Here is a 24,524-nt window from a genome sequence, read left to right on the forward strand (position 1 = left end):
TGGCATTTACGTATGTCCCCATTACCAGTAAAACACAATCAAACCTATGTCTTTCACTTACTTGCTGTGCTCTTTCGTTGTTCATTTGTTCAGTTGTTTCATTATCAACCAGGATTTCTCATACTATGAAACGCCGTTTGGGTCTTTGTGTCAAAAAAGATACACGTCAAATGAGTATCTTTTTTGACCCTCAAATTATCTTGTTGACCAATCAGGACCTGAATATGACTGCACGTCACATAATTGAACACGTTCATACGTTTTTTTTAACGTAGTTATTACACATTGATTACACCATCACTCGTATTTAATATGTCACAACGATTCATCGATACGTATGCTATGACGCTGGTAAGGTTGTCTCACGCACCTACAGTGCTGGTCATAAAAAAAGCTAGCTAGCTCATGGATGCAAACATTGTTCTTCCCCAAAAACACATTAGCTAGCTAACTATATAGCTCGCAAATGACATCTGTTTTGCGAGCTATATAGTTAGCTAGCTAATGTGTCATTTAAAATAACCCTAATTTATGACAGTTCTTATTTGATTAATTGTGGTCGGAGCCATCTGTGATGCTAGCCACATTAAGGATTAGCCGAACAGTGGACTTTGCGGTTAGCCTTCAAAATTAAAGTACGTCATTGACAGTGATGCAAATGAATACAAATAGTAGAAGTATGCCATTGAATAGATCATGCTAAACAAGGTTGGAATGTTTTATATAAAATCAACAATTTGTCAATCTGTTGAAATCACACTGGATGTATTATACTTTAGAATTGCATTGGGGTCATACTTTTTTCACTGTACAGCCTTACCTACGGATTGTGGATCAATGACAAGGGGGTAAGTCTACTCAGTGACACCCAGAGAACATTAGGGTCGTAGCTCTTATTGCGGGACTCCGAAACAACTGTAAATTGAGCCACATTTGTCAACCTATATGTATTGAACACTATTCCCAAGGAAAAACAATACTGCGTGGATGTTTTAGAGTCTGATAACTCTGAGGAGGACGTTGGGAAAAAATATATATTGTGTATTGATTAGACCGTTACCACATTTCATTGATCCCTAATCCTTAGGTAAAGCTGTACAGTGCAATATGGATGTCAATACACACAATAGGCTGACTGGGGAGGTGATTTGTCACAGTCCCGCAATAAGAGCAACAACGCTAATATTTGTGTAAACTCTTCACAGTTGTCTTCTGTGGGTGTCACCGAGTAGACTCATACCCCATTTCATTGCATCACATTCCAACCTTGTTTAGTGTGTACCGGTGCTCGACCAGTCGGCGAAAGCCAACATCACCCACGACGGAGAATGGTTGATTGTCAAGGGCAATGAATTCCATTGTCTTGGCGTTAGTTTATTTCGCCTTTTGAGTTGTCTCGCTGAAATACTCTTACTCTTTCAAATGACTGCTCAACTTGTTGACTGCTCGATCCACACGGCAGACATTGTGGGATAGGTTAGGAATGCTGTGCAGCTCAATTTTACATGGCGTAATTACGTCATGTACCTACCTACACTACCATTCAAAAGTTTGGGATCAATTTCCTTGTTTTGTCCATTTGAAATAACATCAAATTGATCAGAAATACAGTGTAGACATTGTTAATGTTGTAAATTACTATTGAAGCTGAAATGATTTTTTTGTAGAATATATACAGTCGTACAGAGGTCCATTATCAGTAACCCTCACTCCTGTGTTCCAATGGCACGTTGTGTTAGTTAATCCAAGTTTATCATTTTAAAAGGATAATTGATCATTAGAAACCCTTTTGCAATTATGTTAGCACAGCTGAAAACTGTTGTTCTGATTAAAGAAGCAATACAACTGGCCTTCTTTCGACTAGTTGAGTATCAGGAGCATCAGCATTTGTGGGTTCGATTACAGGCTCAAAATGGCCAGAAACAAAGACCTTTCTTCTGAAACTCGTCAGTCTATTCTTGTTCTGAGAAATGAAGGCTATCCCATGCGAGAAATTGCAAAGAAACTGAAGATCTCGTACAACGCTGTGTACTACTCCCTTCACAGAACAGCGCAAACTGTCTCAAACCAGAATAGAAAGAGGAGTAGGAGGCCCCGGTGCACAACTGAGCAAGAGGACATTAGAGTGTCTAGTTTGAGAAACAGACTCCTCACAAGTCCTCAACAGGCAGCTTCATTAAATAGTACCCGTAAAACCCGTCTCAACGTCAGCAGTGAAGAGGTGACTCCAGGATGCTGGCCTTCTAGGTAGAGTTGCAAAGAAAAAGCCATATCTCAGACAGGCCAATAAAAATAAAAGATTAAGATGGGGAAAAGAACACAGACACTGGACAGACGAAGATGGGAAATGTTCGGATCACAAAGAAGAACATTCGTGAGACGCAGAACAAATTAAAAGATGCTGGAGGAGTGCTTGACGCCATCTGTCATGCATGGTGGAGGCAATGTAATGGTCTGGGGGTGCTTTGGTGGTGGTAAAGTGGAAGATTTGTACATGGTAGAAGGAATCTTGAAGAAGGGAGGCTATCACTCCATTATGCAACACCATGCCATACCTTGTGGACGGCGCTTAATTGCAGCCAATTTCCTCCTACAACAGGACAATGACCCAAATCACAGCTCCAAACTATGCAACAACTCTTCAGGGAAGAAGCAGTCAGCTGATATTCTGTCTATAATGGAGTGGCCAGCACAGTCACCGAATCTCAACCCTATTGAGCTGTTGTGGGAGCAGCTTGAACGTATGGTAAGAAGTGCCCATCAAGCCAATCCAACTTGTGGGAGGTGCTTCAGGAAGCATGGTGTGAAATCTCTTCAGATTACCTCAACAAATTGACAACTAGAATGTCAAAGGTCTGCAAGGCTGTAATTGCTGCAAATGGAGGATACTTTGACGAAAGAAAAGTTTGAAGGACACTTATTTCAGTTAAAAATCATTATAAATTTGTCGAACGTCTTGACTATTTCCTATTGATTTTGCAAATACTTTTATGTATGTTTTCATGGAAAACAAGGACATTTGTAAGTGACCCCCAAACTTTTTAACGATAGTGGGTGTCATTTACGTCATGTACCTGCGTTTATATGTATGCACGTCAGCTTTGACATTGGTTTTGCACGTAGGCATTAAACTAGACATCGGGCCAATACCGATGTTGGTATTTTTAGCTAATATCGGCTGATTACGATATGTTCACATATGTATTGTGTATCCCTAATTAATATGCAGTTGGTCCCCACTTTGCTTCTATAACAGCCTCCAATATTTTTGGAAGACTCTCCACTAGATGTTGGATCATTGCTGAAGGGACTTGCTTCCATTCAGCCATGAGCATTAGTGAGGTCGGCCACTGATGTTAGGCAGTCGGTGTAACAATTCATCCCAAAGGTGTTTGATGGGGTAGATGTCAGGGCTCTGTGCAGGCCAGTCAAGATCTTCCACGCCGATCCCTGCCAACCATTTCTGTATAGACCTCGCTTTGTGAATAGGGGTATTATCGTGCTGAAACAGGAAAGGGCCTTCTCCCAACTCTTGCCACAAAGTTGGAAGCACAGAATTGTCATTGTAGTGTTAATATTTCCCTTCACTGGAACTAAGGGGCCTAGCCTGAACGATGAAAAACAGTGCCAGACCATTATTCCTCCTCTACCAAACTTTACAGTTGGTACTATGCATTGGGGAAGGTAACGTTCTCCTGGCATCTGCCAAACCCAGATTTGTCAGTCAGACTGCCAGATAGTGAAGTGTGATTCATCACTCCAGAGAAGGCGTTTCCACTGTTCCAGAGTTCAACGGCAGCGAGCTTTACACCACTCCAGCCGACGTTTGGCATTGCGCATGGTGATCTTAAGCTTGTGTGCAGCTGCTCGGCCATGGAAACCCATTTCATGAAGCTCCCGACAAACCGTTGTGTTGACGTTGCTTCCAGAGGCAGTTTTGAACTCGGTAGTGAGTGTTGCAATCAAGGAGAGACGATTTTTAGGTGCTACACGCATCAGCACTCTGTGGTCCCATTCTGTGAGCTTGTGTGTGCCTACCACTTCGTGGCTGAGCCGTTGTTGCTCCTAGACATTTCCACTTGACAATAACAGCACTTACAGTTGACCGGGGCAGTATTAGCAGGGTGGAAATTTGACCAATTGACTTGTTGGAAAGGTGCCATCCTATGATGGTGCCATCATAGGAATGTCACTGATCTCTTCAGTAAAGCCATGGAGATTGCATGGCAGTGTGCTCGATTTTATACACCTGACAGCAACGGGTGTGCTGAAATAGCCAAATCCACAAATTTGAATGGGTGTCCACATACGTTTGTGTTAATATATAGTGTACATTTTATACACCAGACTCCAATATTGCTTGTTCTAATATTTCTTAATTCCATTCTTTTACTTTAAGATTTGTGTGTATTAGATATTACTGCACTGTTGGAGCTTGGAACAAGTGTTTCACCACACCCGCAATAACATCTGCTAAATATGTGTATGGGTCCAATAAAATTTGATTTGAATGCACAGAGATACTGTGACGTGCCATTCATCACTGCATGTTTCAGCATGACAATGCACAGCCCTGTTTCGCAAGGATCTGTATACAATTTCTGTAAGCTGAAAATGACCAATTCTTCCATGGCTTGCATTGCCACCAGACATGTCATGTCATGACCCCAGGAAGAGTAGCTGTTGCCTTGGCAGCAGCTAATGGGCATCCATAACAAATACAAATCAACAGCCTGATCAACTCTATGCGAAGGCGAATGGTGGTAACACCAGATACTGACTGGTTTAATGATCCACGTGCCTACCTTTTTTTTTTTAAAGGCATCTTTGACCAATAGATGCATATCTGTATTCCCAGTCATGTGAAATCCATAGATTACGGCCTAATGAATTTATTTCAACTGACTGATTTCCTTCTGTGAATAGTAACACAGTAAACATTTGAAATTGTGGCATGTTGCGTTTTTATATTTTTATGTTTGTTCTAGCTTATAGGCTTGGATGTTTTAACAAGAATGCGCCATTCTATCGATCTATTTTAATTCTTGAAATGTGCTTGTTTAGCCCACACTTAAAATTAGGTATTATGCGTCATAATAATAATTATAACATCCCTAGGAGGGGGTACAGGCATAAAGTAGTGTTGGTCAAATATCAAAGATAGGAATTGTGAATGAATAAAGAAGTCTACAACAGGCTTTAAGATCTTTTTGATGTTGTTGATTAAGCTAATTGATTATCTTGTTACTGATTTTGTATAATCCATAGCCACATTTTTTACAATGCCAAGAATGGTGACCTAAAGTAATTATGCCATATTCATTTTTATTAGGATGGAGATGCACTCTAAGTTGACTGATGTATTAAAAGTTATTCAGATACGATTGCAAGGTTTTCTGAACAGAGTGTTGTACTTTGTCATGACAAACAATCCACTTAGTATTTACATAGTCGTTGAATACATTTCAATTTCACAGCCTCTCCCTAAGGACACCCGTTGGAAAATTTTAATATGAAAATGGACTTGAACAGTTAAATTAATTACCTCTTCTCCTCTTCCCCAGTCTCGTCTATGGGAGCTCCAGATCATCACACCCTGAGTCGGAGCTTCTCCATCGACAAGCCTACGGCACTCCTCACCCTCTGCAGGGCTATGCCACCAATCACCACCCGGGCAGCTCTGGCCAAGGAGGTGCTTGGGGTGCAGGACGGAGTTTGGGTGAGAGACGTCACACACCTTACTATTTTGTCGCCACTTGCCACAGTACAGGGCTTTCGGAATGATATGACAGGCCATGCTTTTGGTAGTAAGGTTGCAGCCACTGACAAATGCATTTCACCAAATTCTATTGGAGGCAGTTTCTATGGAAGCCACTTGTGTGGGGGGAAAAAACTGTATTTGTTTTTACAGAGTAACATATAGGGCCACATTTTATTTATAACATCTGTTAGGCCTACGTATTATGGTGAAATGGACACTCCTTGACCTATTCAGTACAGTTATACAATTCTATAACATAGGTATATTAACATATTTTGTTAATGCCCTGTGCCCAGTTTCCTGATAGAGGTGGAACTTAGGCTTACAAGTGTTTTAACGATGCATCATTCCTACAATGTCTGAAGATGTAACATGCATTTCCCAAATCACCCCGCAGAGAGAACGTTCGCTAAGTACGTTGCTGGAGCATGTGTCGATACTGATAGGATCGAAAGAAGGCAGCACTGCTCTCGGATCAGCTTTCTCCATTCAAATCTTACCTTAAAGTGGCAGTGCATTTAATGAGATGTTCCTGTTTTTTTATATATTTTTAATGGTATTTCCAAACTGAGGTCAAAATAACACTGAAATTATGATAATACCCTTTTTGTGTCAGAGCTGTTTGCAAAAATGGCTTGGAATTTCTGTCTGTTCAGGTGGGATGAAGTTTTTGTGCTGCCACATAACATCATAAGCGATCTGATTCTAATAGACCAATTCATTTGTTATTTGCATATCCTCCTACACTGCTGTTGGCCCCGCCCGGTCATATTGACATTCCATTCCTCAATGTTGGCACCGTGTAGAGATAATTCCTACTTCAAAGCAATGAGCAAAAGGAAGAGAAATTGTGCAGTAGCTGGCTGCAAGGCAGCAAATGTTTCTTTGTACTGTCTTCCACCTGAAAAGTCAATTTGTCTGATTTGGCGAGAGAAGTTCAATCCATTGTTATGAGAACACTTTACATTGGACTGCATCATTGGGAAAGTATTCAAACCCCATGACTTTTTCCACATTTTGTTACGTTACAGCCGTATTCTAAAATGAATTATAATTTTTTTTCTCATCAATCTCCTCACCATACCCCATAATGACAAAACAAATACAGGTTTTTAGAAAATAAATGCAATCACATTTACATAAGTATTCAGACTTGGGGCTCCCAAGTGGCGCAGTGGTCTAAGATATTGCATCTCAGTGCTAGAGGCGTCACTACAGACAACCTGTATCACAATCCAGGCTGTATCACAACCGGCCGTGACTGGGAGTACCATAGGGCGGCGCACAATTGGCCCAGCGTCGTCCGAGTTTGGCCGGTGTAGGCCGTCATTGTAAATAAGTGACTTGCCTAGTTAAAAACAAAAATACCTTTTACTCTACTTTATTGAAGCACCCATGGCAGTGATTACAGCCTCAAGTTTTCTTTGGCACACCTGTATTTAGGGAGTCAAGCTGCCAGGTTGGATGGGGAGCGTCGCTGCACAGTTATTTTTAGGCCTCTCCAGAGATGTTCAATTGGGTTCAACTCCGGGCTCTGGCTGGGCCACTCAAGGGCACTCCTGTGTTGTTTTACAATGTGCGTAGGGTCGTTGTCCTGTTGGAAGGTGAACGTTCACCCCAGTCTTAGTTCCTGAGCGCTCTGGAGCAGGTTTTTATGAAGGATCTCTGTACTTTGCTCCATTCATCTTTGCCTCGATCCTGCCTAGTCTCCCAGTCCCTGCCGATGAAAACTATCCACACAGCATGATGCTGCTGCCACCATGCTTCACCATAGGGATGATGCCAGGTTTCCTCCAGACTCGACACTTGGCATTTAGGCCAAAGAGTTCTATCTTGGTTTCATCACACCAGAGAATCTTTTTTCTCATGGTCAGAATCCTTTAGGTGCCTTTTGGCAAACTCCAAGCGGGCTGTCATGTGCCTTTTACTAAGGAGTGGCTTCAGTCTGGCCACTTTCCAAATCGTGTCCAATCAATTGAATTTACCACAGGTGGACTCCAATGATGTTGTAGCAATATCTCAAGGATGATCAATGAAAACCGGATGCACCTGAGCTCAATTTCGAGTCTCATAGCAAAGGGTCTGAATACTTATTTAAATAATGTATTTCTCTGCAAACATTTCTGAAAACCTGTTTTCACTTTGTCATTATGGGGTATTGAGTGTAGATTGATGAGGTGAACAATTAATTTAATACATTTTAGAATAATGCTGTAACAACATAATGTGGGAAAGGTCAAGGGGTCTGAATACTTTTCGATTGCAATGTACACACATGGATTTGCCATCAGCTTGTTCCTCCACTCCCATGCATCTTGCACCTGGCAGCGGCAGCAACCATTCAAGAAGTGTCTAGATAGAAGACTAACTATTATTAAAAGGACATGCTAATCACGGATTGCACGTTTCGTTTTGAATGTTCTTTTGAAGACTGACTGAAAGCTAACTTTAGCATCGCTAACCTCAGCTTTTTTTTTACAAACTTGGCTAGTTAATGGTAACATTGTCATCTCTCTAAAGTAAATTTGATGACATCATAATGATGGAATAGTTGTTTCCTATTCATTATTTGACTACTTTAGCAATCTCATCCTGTTTCCAGGTCACTATAGTGTAATTTAGGCGAAACAGTCATTAGCTAGCAGCAGCAAAACGGGCTAGTTAGCTAGCTATGTTTTAGCAGCAGCATCATCAATGCTAAATTGACAACTTGATGAAAAGTTAATTTACAGTTGCTGTAACTTAGTTATAACTTGTTTACTACTTACAGTACCAGTCAGAAGTTTGACATACCTACTCATTCTGTTTTTTGTGTTTTTTTTTACTGTTTTCTACATTGTATAATAATAGTGAAGACATCAAAACTATGAAGTAACACATATTGAATCATGTAGTAACCAGAAAAGTGTTAAACAAATCAAAATATATTTGAGATTTGAGATTCTTCCAAGTAGCCCTTTGCGTTGATGACAGCTTTGCACAGTCTTGGCATTCTCTCAACCAGCTTCGTGAGGTAGTCACCTGGAATGCATTTCAATTAACAGGAGTGCCTTGTTAAAAATTAATTTGTGGGATTTTTTTCCTTAATGGGGTTGAGCCAACCAGTTGTGTTGTGACAAGATAGGGATGGTATACAGAAGATAGCCCTATTTGGTAAAAGACCAAGTCCATATTTTGGAAAGAACAGCTCAAATAGAGTTGAAGTCAGAAGTTTACATACATTTAGGTTGGAGTTATTAAAACTTGTTTTTCAACCACCCCACAAATTTCTTGTTAATAAACTATAGTTTTAACAAGTCGGTTAGGACATCTACTTTGTGCACGACACAAGTAATTGTTCCAACAACTGTTTACAGACTTGTTGGAATCTGTTTACAGATTATTTCACTTATAATTCACTGTACCGCAATTCCAGTGGGTCAGAAGGTTACATACTCTAAGTTGACTGTGCTTTTAAACAGCTTGGAAATTCCAGAAAATGTAATGGCTTTAGAAGCTAATTCACATAATTTGAGTCAATTGGAGGTGTACCTGTGGATGTATTTCAAGGCCTACATTTACCTTGCTTGACATCATGGGAAAATCAAAAGAATTCAGCCAAGACCTCAGAAAAAAATTGTAGACCTTCACAAGTCTGGTTCATCCTTGGAAGCAATTTCCAAATGCCTGAAGGTACCACGTTCATCTGTACAAACAATAGTACGCAAGTATAAACACCATGGGACCACGCAGCCGTCATACCGCTCAGGAAGGAGCGGAGTTCTGTCTCAATCCCAGAACAACAGCAAAGGACCTTGTGAAGATGCTGGAGGAAACAGGTACAGAAGTATCTAAATCCACAGTACAACGAGTCCTATATCAACATAACCTGAAAGGCCACTCAGCAAGGAAGAAGCCACTGCTCCAAAACCGCCATAAAAAAGCCAGACTACGGTTTGCAACTGCACATGGGGAGAAAGATTGTACTTTTTGGAGAAATGTCCTCTACTCTGATGAAAGAAAAATAGAACTGTTTGGCCATAATGACCATCGTTATGTTTGGAGGAAAAATGGGGGGGCTTGCAAGCCGAAGAACACCATCCCAGAACCAGGAACACATCGACAACAGCCACCCTCGAAGCATCGTTACCCATTGCTCCACAAAAGCCGCGGCCCTTGCTGAGCAAGGGGAACAACTACTCCAAGTCTCAAAGTGAGTGACTTTTGAAACTCTATTAGCGCGCACCCCGCTAACTAGCTAGCCATTTCACATTGGTTACAACAGCCTAATCTCGGGAGTTGATGGGCTTGAAGTCATAAACAGCTCAATGCTTGAAGCATTGCGAATAGCTGCTGGCAAACGCACAAAAGTGCTGTTTGAATGAATGCTTACGAGCCTGCTGGTGCCTACCATCGCTCAGTCAGACTGCTCTATCAAATCATAGACTTAATTATAACATAATAACACACAGAAATACGAGCTTTAGGTCATTAATATGGTCGAATCCGGGAAACTATCATCTCGAAAACAAAACGTTTATTTCAGTGAAATACGGAACCATTCCGTATTTTATCTAACGGGTGGCATCCATAAGTCTAAATATTCCTGTTACATTGCACAACCTTCAATGTTATGTGATAATTACGTAAAATTCTGCCAAACTGCTGCATATACCCGGACTCTGTTGCAAGAGAAGTGACACAATTTACCTAGTTAAGAGAAATTCATGTTAGCAGGCAATATTAACTAAATATGCAGGTTTAAAAATATGTACTTGTGTATTGATTTTAAGATAGGTAAGGTTGCAAGATTGAATCCCCGAGCTGACAAGGTAAAACCTCTAATTCCTACCGCAAGCTTTGAACCTTTTCACCTGGATCATCGCAGCTAGCTAGCTGCTAACCGAGTGGCCACTCCTGGCTAACGTCTCTGTCCCGGTGCAAGAACCAATTAGCCTGGAGCTAGCCCTGCTAGGCCCATCTCCCAGCTAGCCGAAGAGGTCCATCAGCCACTCCTTGGGGTATAATACCTATTTTGCCAATCGGCCTGGACCCCCGCCGACCCATCATAACTGGACTACCGAGGGGGGTTATCAACTGGCTCCTCCGTTGCGATGTCCCCTGAATACACATCTGCTAGCCGCGGCCCACTAGCTGTCTTGAGCATATCGGACTGTTAAGCTTAAGAGGCTCATAGGACAAATTCTATACCTATTCTGCCAATTGGCTTGGACCCTTTTACCACACAGAGCCCTGTTGATCCACAGCGACTGTTCTGCAGATGTAACAGCACGAGGGGGCTACAACAGACTTTCTTCCGTCGCGATGTCCCTCTAAGGCCCTTCTGCTAGCTTGCTAGCCCCGGCCCGCTAGCTGCCTGAATTGCCTTGTCTCCGGCCTGAGCCACTTACTGGACCCCTATGATGACTTGGCTACGCATGCCTCTCCCTCATATCAGTATGCCTTGTTCATTGCTGTCTTGGTTAGTAATTATTACCTTATTTCACTGTAGAGCCTCTAACCCTGCTCAATACGCCTTAATTAACCCTTTAGTTCCACCTCCCACACATGCAGTGACCTCACCTGGTTTTAATTATGTTTCTAGGGACATTATCCCTCTCATTGTCAGTCAGTGCATAGGTTTACCTCCACTATATTCACATCCTACCATAACTTTGTCTGTACATTATGCCTTGAATCTTTTCTACTGTGCCCAGAAACCTGCTCCTTTTACTCTCTGTTCCGAACGTACTAGACGAGCAGTTCTTATAGCCTTTAGCCGTACCCTTATCCTACTCCTCCTCTGATGATGTGGAGGTTGATCCAGGCCCTGCAGTGACAAGCTCCACTCCCATTCCCCAGGCGTTCTCATTTCTTGACTTCTGTAACCGTAAAAGCCTTGGTTTCATGCATGTTAACATTAGAAGCCTCCTCCCTAAGTTTGTTTTATTCATTGCCTTAGCACACTCTGCCAACCCAGATGTCCTAGCCGTGTCTGAATCCTGGCTTAGGAAGACCACCAAAACTCCTGAAATTTCCATCCCTAACTATAACATTTTCTGACAAGATAGAACTGCTAAAGGGGGAAGTGTTGCAATCTACTGCTGAGAGAGCCTGCAGAGTGCTGTCTTACTATCCAGGTCTGTGCCCAAATTCAAGCTCCTACTTTTAAAAATGCACCTTTCCAGAAACAAGTCTCTCACTCACCGTTACCGCTTGCTATAAACCACCCTCATATACAGTGCCTTGCGAAAGTATTCGGCCCCCTTGAACTTTGCGACCTTTTGCCACATTTCAGGCCTCAAACATAAAGATATAAAACTGTATTTTTTTTTGTGAAGAATCAACAACAAGTGGGACACAATCATGAAGTGGAACGACATTTATTGGATATTTCAAACATTTTTAACAAATCAAAAACTGAAATTGGGCGTGCAAAATTATTCAGCCCCTTTACTTCCAGTGCAGCAAACTCTCTCCAGACGTTCAGTGAGGATCTCTGAATGATCCAATGTTGACCTAAATGACTAATGATGATAAATACAATCCACCTGTGTGTAATCAAGTCTCCGTATAAATGCACCTGCACTGTGATAGTCTCAGAGGTCCGTTAAAAGCGCAGAGAGCATCATGAAGAACAAGGAACACACCAGGCAGGTCCGAGATACTGTTGTGAAGAAGTTTAAAGCCGGATTTGGATACAAAAAGATTTCCCAAGCTTTAAACATCCCAAGGAGCACTGTGCAAGCGATAATATTGAAATGGAAGGAGTATCAGACCACTGCAAATCTACCAAGACCTGGCCGTCCCTCTAAACTTTCAGCTCATACAAGGAGAAGACTGATCAGAGATGCATCCAAGAGGCCCATGATCACTCTGGATGAACTGCAGAGATCTACAGCTGAGGTGGGAGACTCTGTCCATAGGACAACAATCAGTCGTATATTGCACAAATCTGGCCTTTATGGAAGAGTGGCAAGAAGAAAGCCATTTCTTAAAGATATCCATAAAAAGTGTTGTTTAAAGTTTGCCACAAGCCACCTGGGAGACACACCAAACATGTGGAAGAAGGTGCTCTGGTCAGATGAAACCAAAATTGAACTTTTTGGCAACAATGCAAAACGTTATGTTTGGCGTAAAAGCAACACAGCTGAACACACCATCCCCACTGTCAAACATGGTGGTGGCAGCATCATGGTTTGGGCCTGCTTTTCTTCAGCAGGGACAGGGAAGATGGTTAAAATTGATGGGAAGATGGATGGAGCCAAATACAGGACCATTCTGGAAGAGAACCTGATGGAGTCTGCAAAAGACCTGAGACTGGGACGGAGATTTGTCTTCCAACAAGACAATGATCCAAAACATAAAGCAAAATCTACAATGGAATGGTTCAAAAATAAACATATCCAGGTGTTAGAATGGCCAAGTCAAAGTCCAGACCTGAATCCAATCGAGAATCTGTGGAAAGAACTGAAAACTGCTGTTCACAAATGCTCTCCATCCAACCTCACTGAGCTCGAGCTGTTTTGCAAGGAGGAATGGGAAAAAAATTCAAAATTCTCGATGTGCAAAACTGATAGAGACATACCCCAAGCGACTTACAGCTGTAATCGCAGCAAAAGGTGGCGCTACAAAGTATTAACTTAAGGGGGCTGTATAATTTTGCACGCCCAATTTTTCAGTTTTTGATTTGTTAAAAAAGTTTGAAATATCCTATAAATGTTGTTCCACTTCATGATTGTGTCCCACTTGTTGTTGATTCTTCACAAAAAAAATACAGTTTTATATCTTTGTTTGAAGCCTGAAATGTGGCAAAAGGTTGCAAAGTTCAAGGGGGCCGAATAATTTCGCAAGGCACTGTATATCATCCTAACCAACTTGCCCTCCAAATACCTCTGCTGTCTTCAACCAGGATCTCAGCAATCACTGCCTCATTGCCTGTGTCCGTAATGGGTCTGCGGTCAAATGACCACCGCTCATCGCTGTCAAGCGCTCCCTAAATCACTTCAGCGAGCAGGCCTTTCTAATCGACCTGGCCCGGGTATCCTGGAAGGACATTGACCTCATTCCATCAGTAGAGGATGCCTTGATATTCTTTAAAAGTGCTTTCCTCACCATCTTAAATAAGCTTTCCCCGTTCAAAAAATTTTGAACCAGAAACAGATATAGCCCCTGGTTCACTCCAGACCTGACCGTCCTAGACAAGCACAAAAATATTCTGTGGTGTACTGCATTAGCTTCAAATAGGCCCCGCAATATACAACTTTTCAGGGAAGTTAGGAACCAATATACACAGGCAGTTAGGATAGCGAAGGCTAGCTTTTTCAAACATAAATTTGTGTCTTGTAGCACAAACTCCAAAAAGTTCTGGGACACTGTAAAGTCTATGGAGAATAAGAGCACCTCCTCCCAGCTGGCCACTGCACTGAAGCTAGGAAACACTGTCACCACCGATAAATCCGCGATAATTGAGAAATTCAATAGACATGCTTTCCACCTAGCTACCCCTACACCGGTCAACAGCCCTGCACCCCCCCACAGCAACTTGCCCAAGCCGCCCCATTTCTCCTTTACCTTTATCCAGATAGCTGATGTTCTGAAAGAGATGCAAAAGCTGGACCCCCTACAAATCAGCCGGTCGCTGAAATTGTTGCAACCCCTATTACTAGCCTGTTCAACCTCTCTTTCATATCGTCTGAGATCCCCAAAGATAGGAAAGCTGCCGCGGTTATCCCCCTCTTCAAAGGGGGAGACACTCTAAACCCAAACTGCTACTGACCTATATCTATCCTTCCCTGCCTTTCTAAAATCTTTGAAATCCAAGTTAACAAACAGATCACTGACCATTTCGAATCCCACTGTACCTTCTCCGCTATGCAATCTGGTTTCCGAGCTGGTCAAGGGTGCACCTCAGCCACTCTCAAGGTCCTAAAAGATATCAAAACCGCCATTGATAAAAGACAATACTGTGCAGCCGTCTTTATCGACCTGGCCAAGGCTTTCGACTCTGTCAATCACCACATTCTTATCGGTAGACTCAACAGCCTTGGTTTCTTAAATGACTGCCTCGCCTGGTTCACCAACTACTTCTCAGACAGAGCTCAGTGTGTCAAATCGGAGGGCCTGTTGTCTGGACCTCTGGCAGTCTCTATGGGGGTGCCACAGGGTTCAATTCTCGGGCTGACTCTTTTCTCTGTATATATCAATGATGTTACTGCTGGTGATTCTCCGACCCACCTCTACGCAGACGACACCATTCTGTATACTTGTGTCCCTTCTTTTGACTCTGTGTTAACTCACCTCCAGACAATCTTCAATGCCATACAACTCTCCTTCCGTGGCCTCCAACTGCTCTTAAATGCAGGTAAAACTAAATGCATGCTCTTCAACCGATTGCTGCCCACACCTGCCTGCCCGCCCGCCCAGCATCACTACTCTAAACGGTTCTGACTTAGAATATGTGGACAACTACAAATACATAGGTGTCTGGTTAGACTTTAAACTCTCCTTCCAGACTCATATTAAGCATATCCAATCTAAAATTACATCTAGAATCAGCTTCCTATTTCGCAACAAAACATCCTTCACTCATGCTGCCAAACATACCCTCGTAAAACTGACTATGCTACCGATCCTTGACTTCGGCGATTTAATTTACAAAATAGTCTCCAACACTCTACTCAGACAATTGGATGCAGTGTATCACAGTGCCATCCGTTTTGTCACCAAAGCCCCATATACTACTCACCACTGCAACCTGTATGCTCTCGTTGGCTGGCCCTCGCTTCATATTCATCGCCAAAGACACTGGCTCCTGGTCATCTATAAGTCTTTGCTAGGTAAAGTCCCACCTTATCTCAGCTCACTGGTCACCATAGCAGCACCCACCTGTAGCACGCGCTCCAGCAGGTATGTTTCACTGGTCACCCCCAAAGCAAATTCCTCCTTTGGCCGCCTTTCATTCCAGTTCTCTGCTGCCAATGACTGGAAACCAACTGCTAAAATCACTGAAGCTGGAGTCTCATATCTCCCTCACTAGCTTTAAGCACCAGCTGTCAGAGCAGCTCACATATCACTGCACCTGTTCATATCCTATCTGTAAATAGCCCATCCAACTACCTCATCCCCATACTGTTATCTATTTTATTTATTTTTGCTCCTTTGCACCCCAGTATCTCTACTTGTACACTCATCTTCTGCACAGTTATCACTCCAGTGTTTAATTGCTATATTGTAATTATTTTACCACTATGGCCAATCTATGGCCTTTCCATCGGTATACTACCTCATTTGCACACACTGAATATAGACTTTTTTTCTACTGTATTATTGACTGCATGTTTGTTTATTCCATATGTAACTCCGTGTTGTTGTTTGTGCTGCGCTGATTTGCTTTATCCTGGCCAGGTCGCACTTGTTCTCAACTAGCCTTCCTGGTTCAATAAAGGTGAAATAAATAAATACATAATTAATTGGACATGATCTGGAAAGGCACTTCTGTCTATATAAGGTCCCACAGTTGACAGTGCATGTCAGAGAAAAAAAACAAGCCATGAGGTCGAAGGACTTGTCCGAAGAGCTCCGAGACAGGATAGTGTTGGTGCACAGATCTGGGGAAGGGTACCAAAACATTAATCACTCTGACAGAGCTTCAGAGTTCCTCTGTGGAGATGGGAGAACCTTCCAGAAGGACAACCATCTCTGCAGCACGCCACCAATCAGGCGTTTATTGTACAGTGGCCAGACTGAAGCCACTCTTCAGTGAACGGCACATGACTGCCCGCTTGGCACCTAAGGCACCTAAACGACTCTGACCATGAGAAACAAGATTCTCTGGTCTGATGAAACCAAGATTGAACACTTTGGCCTGAATGCCAAGCGTCATGTCTGGAGGAAACCTGGCACCATTCCTGCGGTGAAGCATGGTGGTGGCCGCATCATGCTATCGGGAGGTTTTTCAGCGGCATGGACTGGGAGACAAGTCAGGACCGGGGGAAAGATGAATGGAGCAAAGTACAGAGATCCTTCATATGAACCTGCTCCAGAGCGCTCAAGACCTCAGACTGGGGCGACGGTTCACCTTCCAACAGGACATCAACCCTAAGCACACAGCCAAGACAACGCAGGAGTGGCTTCGGGACAAGTCTTTGAATGTCCTTCCAGAGCCCAGACTTTAATCTGATCAATCTCTGGAGAGACCTGAAAATTGCTGTGCAGCGACTCTCCCCATCCAACCTGATAGAGTTTGAGAGGATCTGCAGAGAAAAAATGTGAGAAACTCTCCAAAAACAGGTGTGCCAATCTTGTAGCTACATACCCAATAAGACTTGTGGCTGTAATCATTCCCATAGGTGCTTCAACAAAGTACTGAGTAAAGGGTCTAAATACGTATGTAAATGTGTTATTTTTTTTAATGAATTTTCAAGAAAAATACATTTTAGAATAAGGCTATAATATAACAATGTGGAAAAAGTGAAGGGGCCCGACGACTTTCCAAATGCACTGTAAATTGGGGTAAAAATTAGACCGTAGCCTTCAATTAGCAAAATTGAACATGAAAGTGTTTTTATATGATTTTAAATATATAGGCCTATATGCCTAATGTATTTTATTATGCGGTCGTCTCGTTTTTTTATTTGAAGCATGTTTTTATCCTTTAACTTCATGCTCAAGTTATCAGCGGTGACAGAGAACATGTTGATCCTATGTTTTAGCGGAGATCTTCTTTGTATAAAGTGATGAGGAAAGGTGGCAAAAAAGCATCTAAACGACGCATTTCTACGAATGGTCTGTGGCAGTCGGTAAATAATAAACGTTTTCAACTCCAACTTCAGTCACAATGGTTTTGGGGAAACAGCTCTTTGTTTTAACGATGCTTCTTTGACAGTTCTAACGATATACTTACAGTGCCTTGCGAAAGTATTCGGCCCCCTTGAACTTTGCGACCTTTTGCCACATTTCAGGCTTCAAACATAAAGATATAAAAACTGTATATTTTTGTGAAGAATCAACAACAAGTGGGACACAATCATGAAGTGGAACGACATTTATTGGATATTTCAAACTTTTTTAACAAATCAAAAACTGAAAAATTGGACGTGCAAAATTATTCAGCCCCTTTACTTTCAGTGCAGCAAACTCTCTCCAGAAGTTCAGTGAGGATCTCTGAATGATCCAATGTTGACCTAAATGACTAATGATGATAAATACAATCCACCTGTGTGTAATCAAGTCTCCGTATAAATGCACCTGCACTGTGATAGTCTCAGAGGTCCGTTAAAAGCGCAGAGAGCATCATGAAGAACAAGGAACACACCAGGCAGGTCCGAGATACTGTTGTGAAGACGTTTAAAGCCGGATTTGGATACAAAAAGATTTCCCAAGCATTAAACAACCCAAGGAGCACTGTGCAAGCGATAATATTGAAATGGAAGGAGTATCAGACCACTGCAAATCTACCAAGACCTGGCCGTCCCTCTAAACTTTCAGCTCATACAAGGAGAAGACTGATCAGAGATGCAGCCAAGAGGCCCATGATCACTCTGGATGAACTATATTGCACAAATATTGCACAAGTCGTATATTGCACAAATCTGGCCTTTACGGAAGAGTGGCAAGAAAGCCATTTCTTAAAGATATCCATAAAAAGTGTCGTTTAAAGTTTTTTTATTTATTTATTTTTTATTTTACCTTTATTTAACTAGGCAAGTCAGTTAAGAACAAATTCTTATTTTCAATGATGGCCTAGGAACAGTGGGTTAACTGCCTGTTCAGGGCCAGAACGACAGATTTGTACCTTGTCAGCTCGGGGGGTTGAACTTGCAACCTTCCAGTTACTAGTCCAACGCTCTAACCACTAGGCTACCCTGCCGCCACAAGCCACCTGGGAGACACACCAAACATGTGGAAGAAGGTGCTCTGGTCAGATGAAACCAAAATTGAACTTTTTGGCAACAATGCAAAACGTTATGTTTGGCGTAAAAGCAACACAGCTCATCACCCTGAATACACCATCCCCACTGTCAAACATGGTGGTGGCAGCATCATGGTTTGGGCCTGCTTTTCTTCAGCAGGGACAGGGAAGATGGTTAAAATTGATGGGAAGATGGATGGAGCCAAATACAGGACCATTCTGGAAGAGAACCTGATGGAGTCTGCAAAAGACCTGAGACTGGGACGGAGATTTGTCTTCCAACAAGACAATGATCCAAAACATAAAGCAAAATCTACAATGGAATGGTTCAAAAATAAACATATCCAGGTGTTAGAATGGCCAAGTCAAAGTCCAGACCTGAATCCAATCGAGAATCTGTGGAAAGAACTGAAAACTGCTGTTCACAAATGCTCTCCATCCAACCTCACTGAGCTCGAGCTGTTTTGCAAGGAGGAATGGGAAAAAAATTCAAAATTCTCGATGTGCAAAACTGATAGAGACATACCCCAAGCGACTTACAGCTGTAATCGCAGCAAAAATTGGCGCTACAAAGTATTAACTTAAGGGGGCTGAATAATTTTGCACGCCCAATTTTTCAGTTTTTGATTTGTTAAAAAAGTTTGAAATATCCTATAAATGTTGTTCCACTTCATGATTGTGTCCCACTTGTTGTTGATTCTTCACAAAAAAATACAGTTTTATATCTTTATGTTTGAAGCCTGCAATGTGGCAAAAGGTCGCAAAGTTCAAGGGGGCCGAATACTTTCGCAAGGCACTGTAGCCTTAAGATGCTTTTGAGAAAGTGGGTCCTGTTGAGTTTGCTGTCAAATAAGGACATGGTCATCACGGTTTACTCATGGTTGTATTTGTCTCATCAGGTCTCTCTGGACTATTTGACACAGGTCTGCACCACGCCAGCCCCTCTGGCCCAGATGCCTCAGTCATGAATCTGATCTCTGCTCTTGAGTCCCAGCGGGGTCCCCAGCCTCAACCCTCCGCCTCCTCCCTGCTTTCCCAGTTCCGCACTCCGTCCTGGCAGACAGGTAGGCATGTGACCAGGCATGTGACCAGACCTGTGTTGTTAATGTGTTGACATTCAAAACGGGGTTGCAAAAAACAATATGACATTTCCAACGCCAAACAATGTCGAATTGTTATTCCTCTCTTATGTCGGCATTGTCGCGCCTCGCCTTATTATGAACGGTGAATACTGTCAGTGATTTGCATTGAGGTTATGCTGGTGTCATTTGGATATTGGTTTGTCTTATCTGTTTAAATTTTACAGGAGGGGAGTAGGTTACAATTTATTTACTCATGCTTGTCAGTTTTTTTCAGTTGACGGGTGTTGAATAATCGTCCTCTTGTCTCTTTATCTGACCCTGACAGCGATGCACACCCCTGCCCCTGCCGAGCTCTTCATCTCCGGCTCGGGCTCCTTCCCCTCTTCCTCTGCCCTCTCGGCCTATCAGCACCCAGCCTCCTTCTCCAGCCGCTCCTTCCCCACCCTCCAGGACACTCCCACGTTCAGCCCTACCTCCAATGGACTCCTCTCCCCCCACGACCCTCTGCTACACATTAAGGGTCCCGCCCAGTCCAGCCTGGGCTTCGACCGCCTCCTGTCCTCTCAGGGCGCCGCCGCAGCCTACCGTGGTGCCCAGGACTCCACAGGCGCCGCCTCCTCGGCCCAAGCTTCGTCGGCGCTACACATCCAGTCCCACCAGTTCAACCTGCTGTCCTCCCAGCTGCAGGACCAGTCCTCCCAGTTGTACAATGCCTCAGTGTTCTCCTCAGCCCAAGCTCAGGCTCAGGCCCAAGCTCAGGCCCAATCTAACTCGGTCCAGGAGAGGGCTGTGCCCCGGCAGGACAGCGTAATCAAGCACTACCAGCGGCCCACGCCGTCCCAGTCACAGCTCTCCTCCTCGGCAGCCCACTCCCTACAGCAGTACCTCAGCTGCGGAGGAGCCGGGTACCAGCAGATAGCCCACCCCCGGCATGCCGGCCTCTCCTGCAGCCCCCTGGGTGACCAGAGTCCCTCCTCGGACCACAAGGCCTCTTCCCGGACAGAACAGGTTTATCGGCCAATCATCCAGCCCCCTTACTCGTCCTCCTCCTCTTCAGCAGTGGGGAAGGGCGCCAAGAGCAACTCTAGCAGCGGCTACTCCTCGGCCAGCTCGGTGTCCTCCTCCCGCACCCCTCACACGCCCCCTTCTGCATCCTCCACTTCTTCGACCTCCTCTTCTTCTTCCTCCTCTGCCTCGGGAGCCCACCCCTCCAACTCCATTCCCCCCTCCAGCTCTAGCTCGGGCCCCTCTAGACAGCAGCCTCCCACCCAGAGCGCTCCCCCAGCTCCCCAGCAGCAACAGCCCCCTCCAACCTCATCCTCGTCTGCCCAGCAGCCCTTACCCAAGCACAGGCTCTCGAGCTACAGCTCACCCGCACCCCTTGTGAAACCCCCCACCGCTGCCCTCGCAGGCCAAACCCCGCCGCAACCGCAGACCCAGTCATACTCACCCAGTCAGCCCCCTCTCTCCCACCTCCCCCAGTCATATGGCGGCTTCAGCTCCCCTCAGGCCCAAGACCTGAGCTCATCCGGGGTAAGAAAAGGTTATGGGAGCCTTGGAGGGCAAAGCCAGTCGTACTCTGCGGATGTGGTATACGGGACTGACTCTGCTTACGGTTCCCTCCCCTCCTCTCTAGGCGGAGAGGGAAGTCCGTCAATAGGTTACGGCCCAGGCCACTCCCCCGCCCTGTTACGGTCGGGTGGGCCGTCTGGGGGTGGAACCTCAGGAGGCGGTGGTAGTAGCAGCTCAGGAGGTGGGACTTCTGGCTCAGGAGGAGGAGGAGGAGCCACGAGCAGTATGGTAAATGAGAGAGGAGGTGGCGGAGGAGGGTCTTACCATATCCCTGAGTCGATCCCCTCCCCGTCAGCCAACTCTGGGATCATCCGTCCAGGGTTGCACTCCCCTGCCCCTGCCTGCCCCACCAAGACCCCAGGAGGAACGGGCTCCAACAAATACATCTCCTCTGTCCTTTCCCCCACCTTCATGTCCTCCCCTCAGGGCTACCCTGACACCAGAGGCCCTCGGCCCCAGTCCTACCACCCCAACTCCAGCAAGACCAAATCTGACCCCAGCAGCATGCTAGGTGTGGGCTCTCAGAGGTCTCAAGAGGACGTGGATGACGACTTCTTGATCCAGCACCTTTTCCAAGCCCAGGCCAGTCCAGCGTCCCAGGAGTCCCATCACCACTCCCAGCAGCAACAATCTCAACAGACGGCCCAACAGCAGGCACCTCCACAGCCCGTCTCCTCCACCACAGATGGCGGCAAAGGGCTGTCTTCCTATGAGCTGGGAAAGAGCTCTGAGGAGAGGTGCCACCTCCAGAGCGTTATCCGCACTCACAGCGCCACCTCCAGCACCGAATCGGGCGGGGGGGTTACTGGCCTAGACAGGCAGCTGGAGATGTCTCTCAAGAAACAGCAACAACAACAACAGAGGAATGACAGACGAGGTGGTGGCAGGATTGGAGGAAGAGGAAGTGCTGAGCAAAGTCACCCCCTCCTCCACCACTCTCTGGGATCAGTGGTGCACTACGGCCGTGGCGACCCATACTCCCTGGGCCCCCAACACACCTCCCACCCGCAGCAACAGCACACCGCCTCCCATGCCCACCTTCAATCCCTCACTCACATGGACCCGCAGAAGAAGCCACAAGAGCGCTCGGAGCTGGTGTACCCACGCAAGACCCCCGAGGTCCAGCAGCAACAACACTCTCAGTCTCAAGCCTCAGCCACCCTCATGGATTCCCCCACACACCAGTCTCGCCAAACGCCCCACCTGCTCCAGTCTGTGCTGTCCCACACCACCCGCAACAAGATGGAACCCCATCAGCAGCAGCAGCATTCGGTGAGCCAACAACAAGGTATGATGGATGGAGCCGGAGGGCGAATGGGCCCGAATAAACACCAGACTCCGACCCAGCAGGCTTCCCAGCTTCAGCTACAACTCCAGTCCCAGGCTTTGGAGGCCGCAGTGGCGGCCACTCACTACAGCCACGGACCTCCTCAGCAGGACCAGAGCCAGTCCAAGCAACAACAGCAGAGCTCGGTGGTGTCCTCCCTGGACATGCTGGAGTGCTCGCTCTCCCAGACCTCCAGTACGGATGGAGGGGGAGTGGAGGGGAGGAGAGGAGGAGGGAGTGGTGGAGGGAGCGGTGGAGGGAGCGGAGAGTGCCGCATGCAACAAGAGCAGCAGAGGCTCTCGTCCCACCACCCTCAACACTCAGAGGTCCACTCATTACTCTCTGAGCCTGACATGGGCTTATCCGCCTCCTCGCAAGTGCACCACCTCCCCCAGCACCATCAACAACAGCAACACCCCAACTCACACCACCAGCAAAGCCACTCAGGGCACCACTCCCAAGGCCATGCTCACCCCCTGTCCAACCACTTGCCCCCTCCCTCAGCTTCCACCCACTCACAGCAACAGAAGTCCCAGTCCCACCCTTCCCAGCTCACCCTGGGCCAGCAGGTCCAATTGGACCAGCAACAGCGCTCTGAGCAGCACCCATTTGACACGGTCAGCCCTGTGGAGAAAAGCGGCGGCCAGAGCCAGAATCACTTCGTCCCACTCACCTCCATCTGCTTCCCGGACTCGCTCCTGCAAGACGAGGACCGCTCCTTCTTCCCTGGCATGGAGGACATGTTCTGCTCAGACGACTACTCCAAGTCGAGCTGCACCGGAGGAAGCGCAGGCCCAATGCAGGGGGAGATGAACAAAGAGGGACCAGGAGATGGCCATGAGGAGGCCATGAAGGCTAATTCAGGTGGAGGAAGTGGAGGGGGAAGCGGAAGAGCCAGCTACGACATGCATGGCCACCACGGCGGCGACCAGGGCTACGTGCAGTACTGCCACGGTCTCTCCGAGTCAGGCAGCAGCACCATGGACCTGGACTCCCTTAAGACCCACGAGCTGCCCTCCACCGTTAATACGGAGCAGCTGGGCCTGATCCAGTTGCAGGGCCCCGGAGGCGTGGGTGTCACTGGCCCGGGGAAATTGTCCTCGAGTCCAGGCGGGGGCGCTGGCGGTACTGGTGTCAGTCCTGGAGGCCTCACCTCACCCATCTTCTGCTCTTCGCGCCCCAAGAAGCTACTCAAGTCGAGCTCGTTCCATCTGCTCAAAGAGCGCCGGGACCCCAACACGCTGCCCAAGAAGAGCTACGCGCAGGAGTACGAGTTCGAGGATGACGAGGACAAGGACAACCAGCCGGCAGACATCCGCCTGAACAGCCGCCGGCTCCCCGACCTCCTCCCTGACCTGGTCTCCAGTTGCCGTAAGACAGGAGTTGGGGCTGGAGGAGGAGGCACGCTCAGCCCCCTCATGGGAGACCTTAACTTCTACCACACGACAGGCTACCCCCCCCTCGGCCCCCCTCCCCAGCTCATGTCGCAGGACATGGTCAAGAAGAGGGGCCGTAAGCCCACCAAGCAAAAGAGAGAGGGGCCTCCCAGGCCCAGGGGTAGGCCTCGCATTCGCCCGCAGCCAGAGCAGCACACGCCCTGCGAAATGTTGACCGGTGAGATGGGAGGAGGAACCGGAGTAGGAGGGGGTAATGGAGGAGGAATGGAGGGTAAACTGGGCAGGGATCGTGGTGGTGGATGCCGGGTGAGGAGAAATGACATGTTTATGGAGATGTCTAGGAAGGACCACATGCAGCAACACCACCATCAGCAACAACAGCATCAGCTCCACCACCAGGCTCCACAGCATCAGGAGCCCATACCACCTCTCAAGGTGAGTGATTGAATTGAACTTTATTAATCCCCAGGGGGAAATATAGATGTCATAGCAG

General features: G+C 45.9%; 1 protein-coding gene across 1 annotated transcript in view; it reads left to right on the plus strand.

Moving 5' to 3' along the window:
• The window catches only part of LOC110491795 (proline-rich protein 12), a 55,774-nt gene that overhangs the window by 7,418 nt on the left and 23,832 nt on the right, over positions 1–24,524 (plus strand). The window contains exons 2-4 of the mRNA XM_036946708.1: positions 5,565–5,719; positions 19,553–19,717; positions 20,061–24,466. Of these exons, the coding sequence (XP_036802603.1) occupies positions 5,565–5,719; positions 19,553–19,717; positions 20,061–24,466 (4,726 nt within the window). The remainder of the gene's footprint in view (positions 1–5,564; positions 5,720–19,552; positions 19,718–20,060; positions 24,467–24,524) is intronic.

Source organism: Oncorhynchus mykiss, chromosome 16 (genome assembly GCF_013265735.2).
Source record: "Oncorhynchus mykiss isolate Arlee chromosome 16, USDA_OmykA_1.1, whole genome shotgun sequence".
NCBI lineage: Eukaryota > Metazoa > Chordata > Actinopteri > Salmoniformes > Salmonidae > Oncorhynchus > Oncorhynchus mykiss.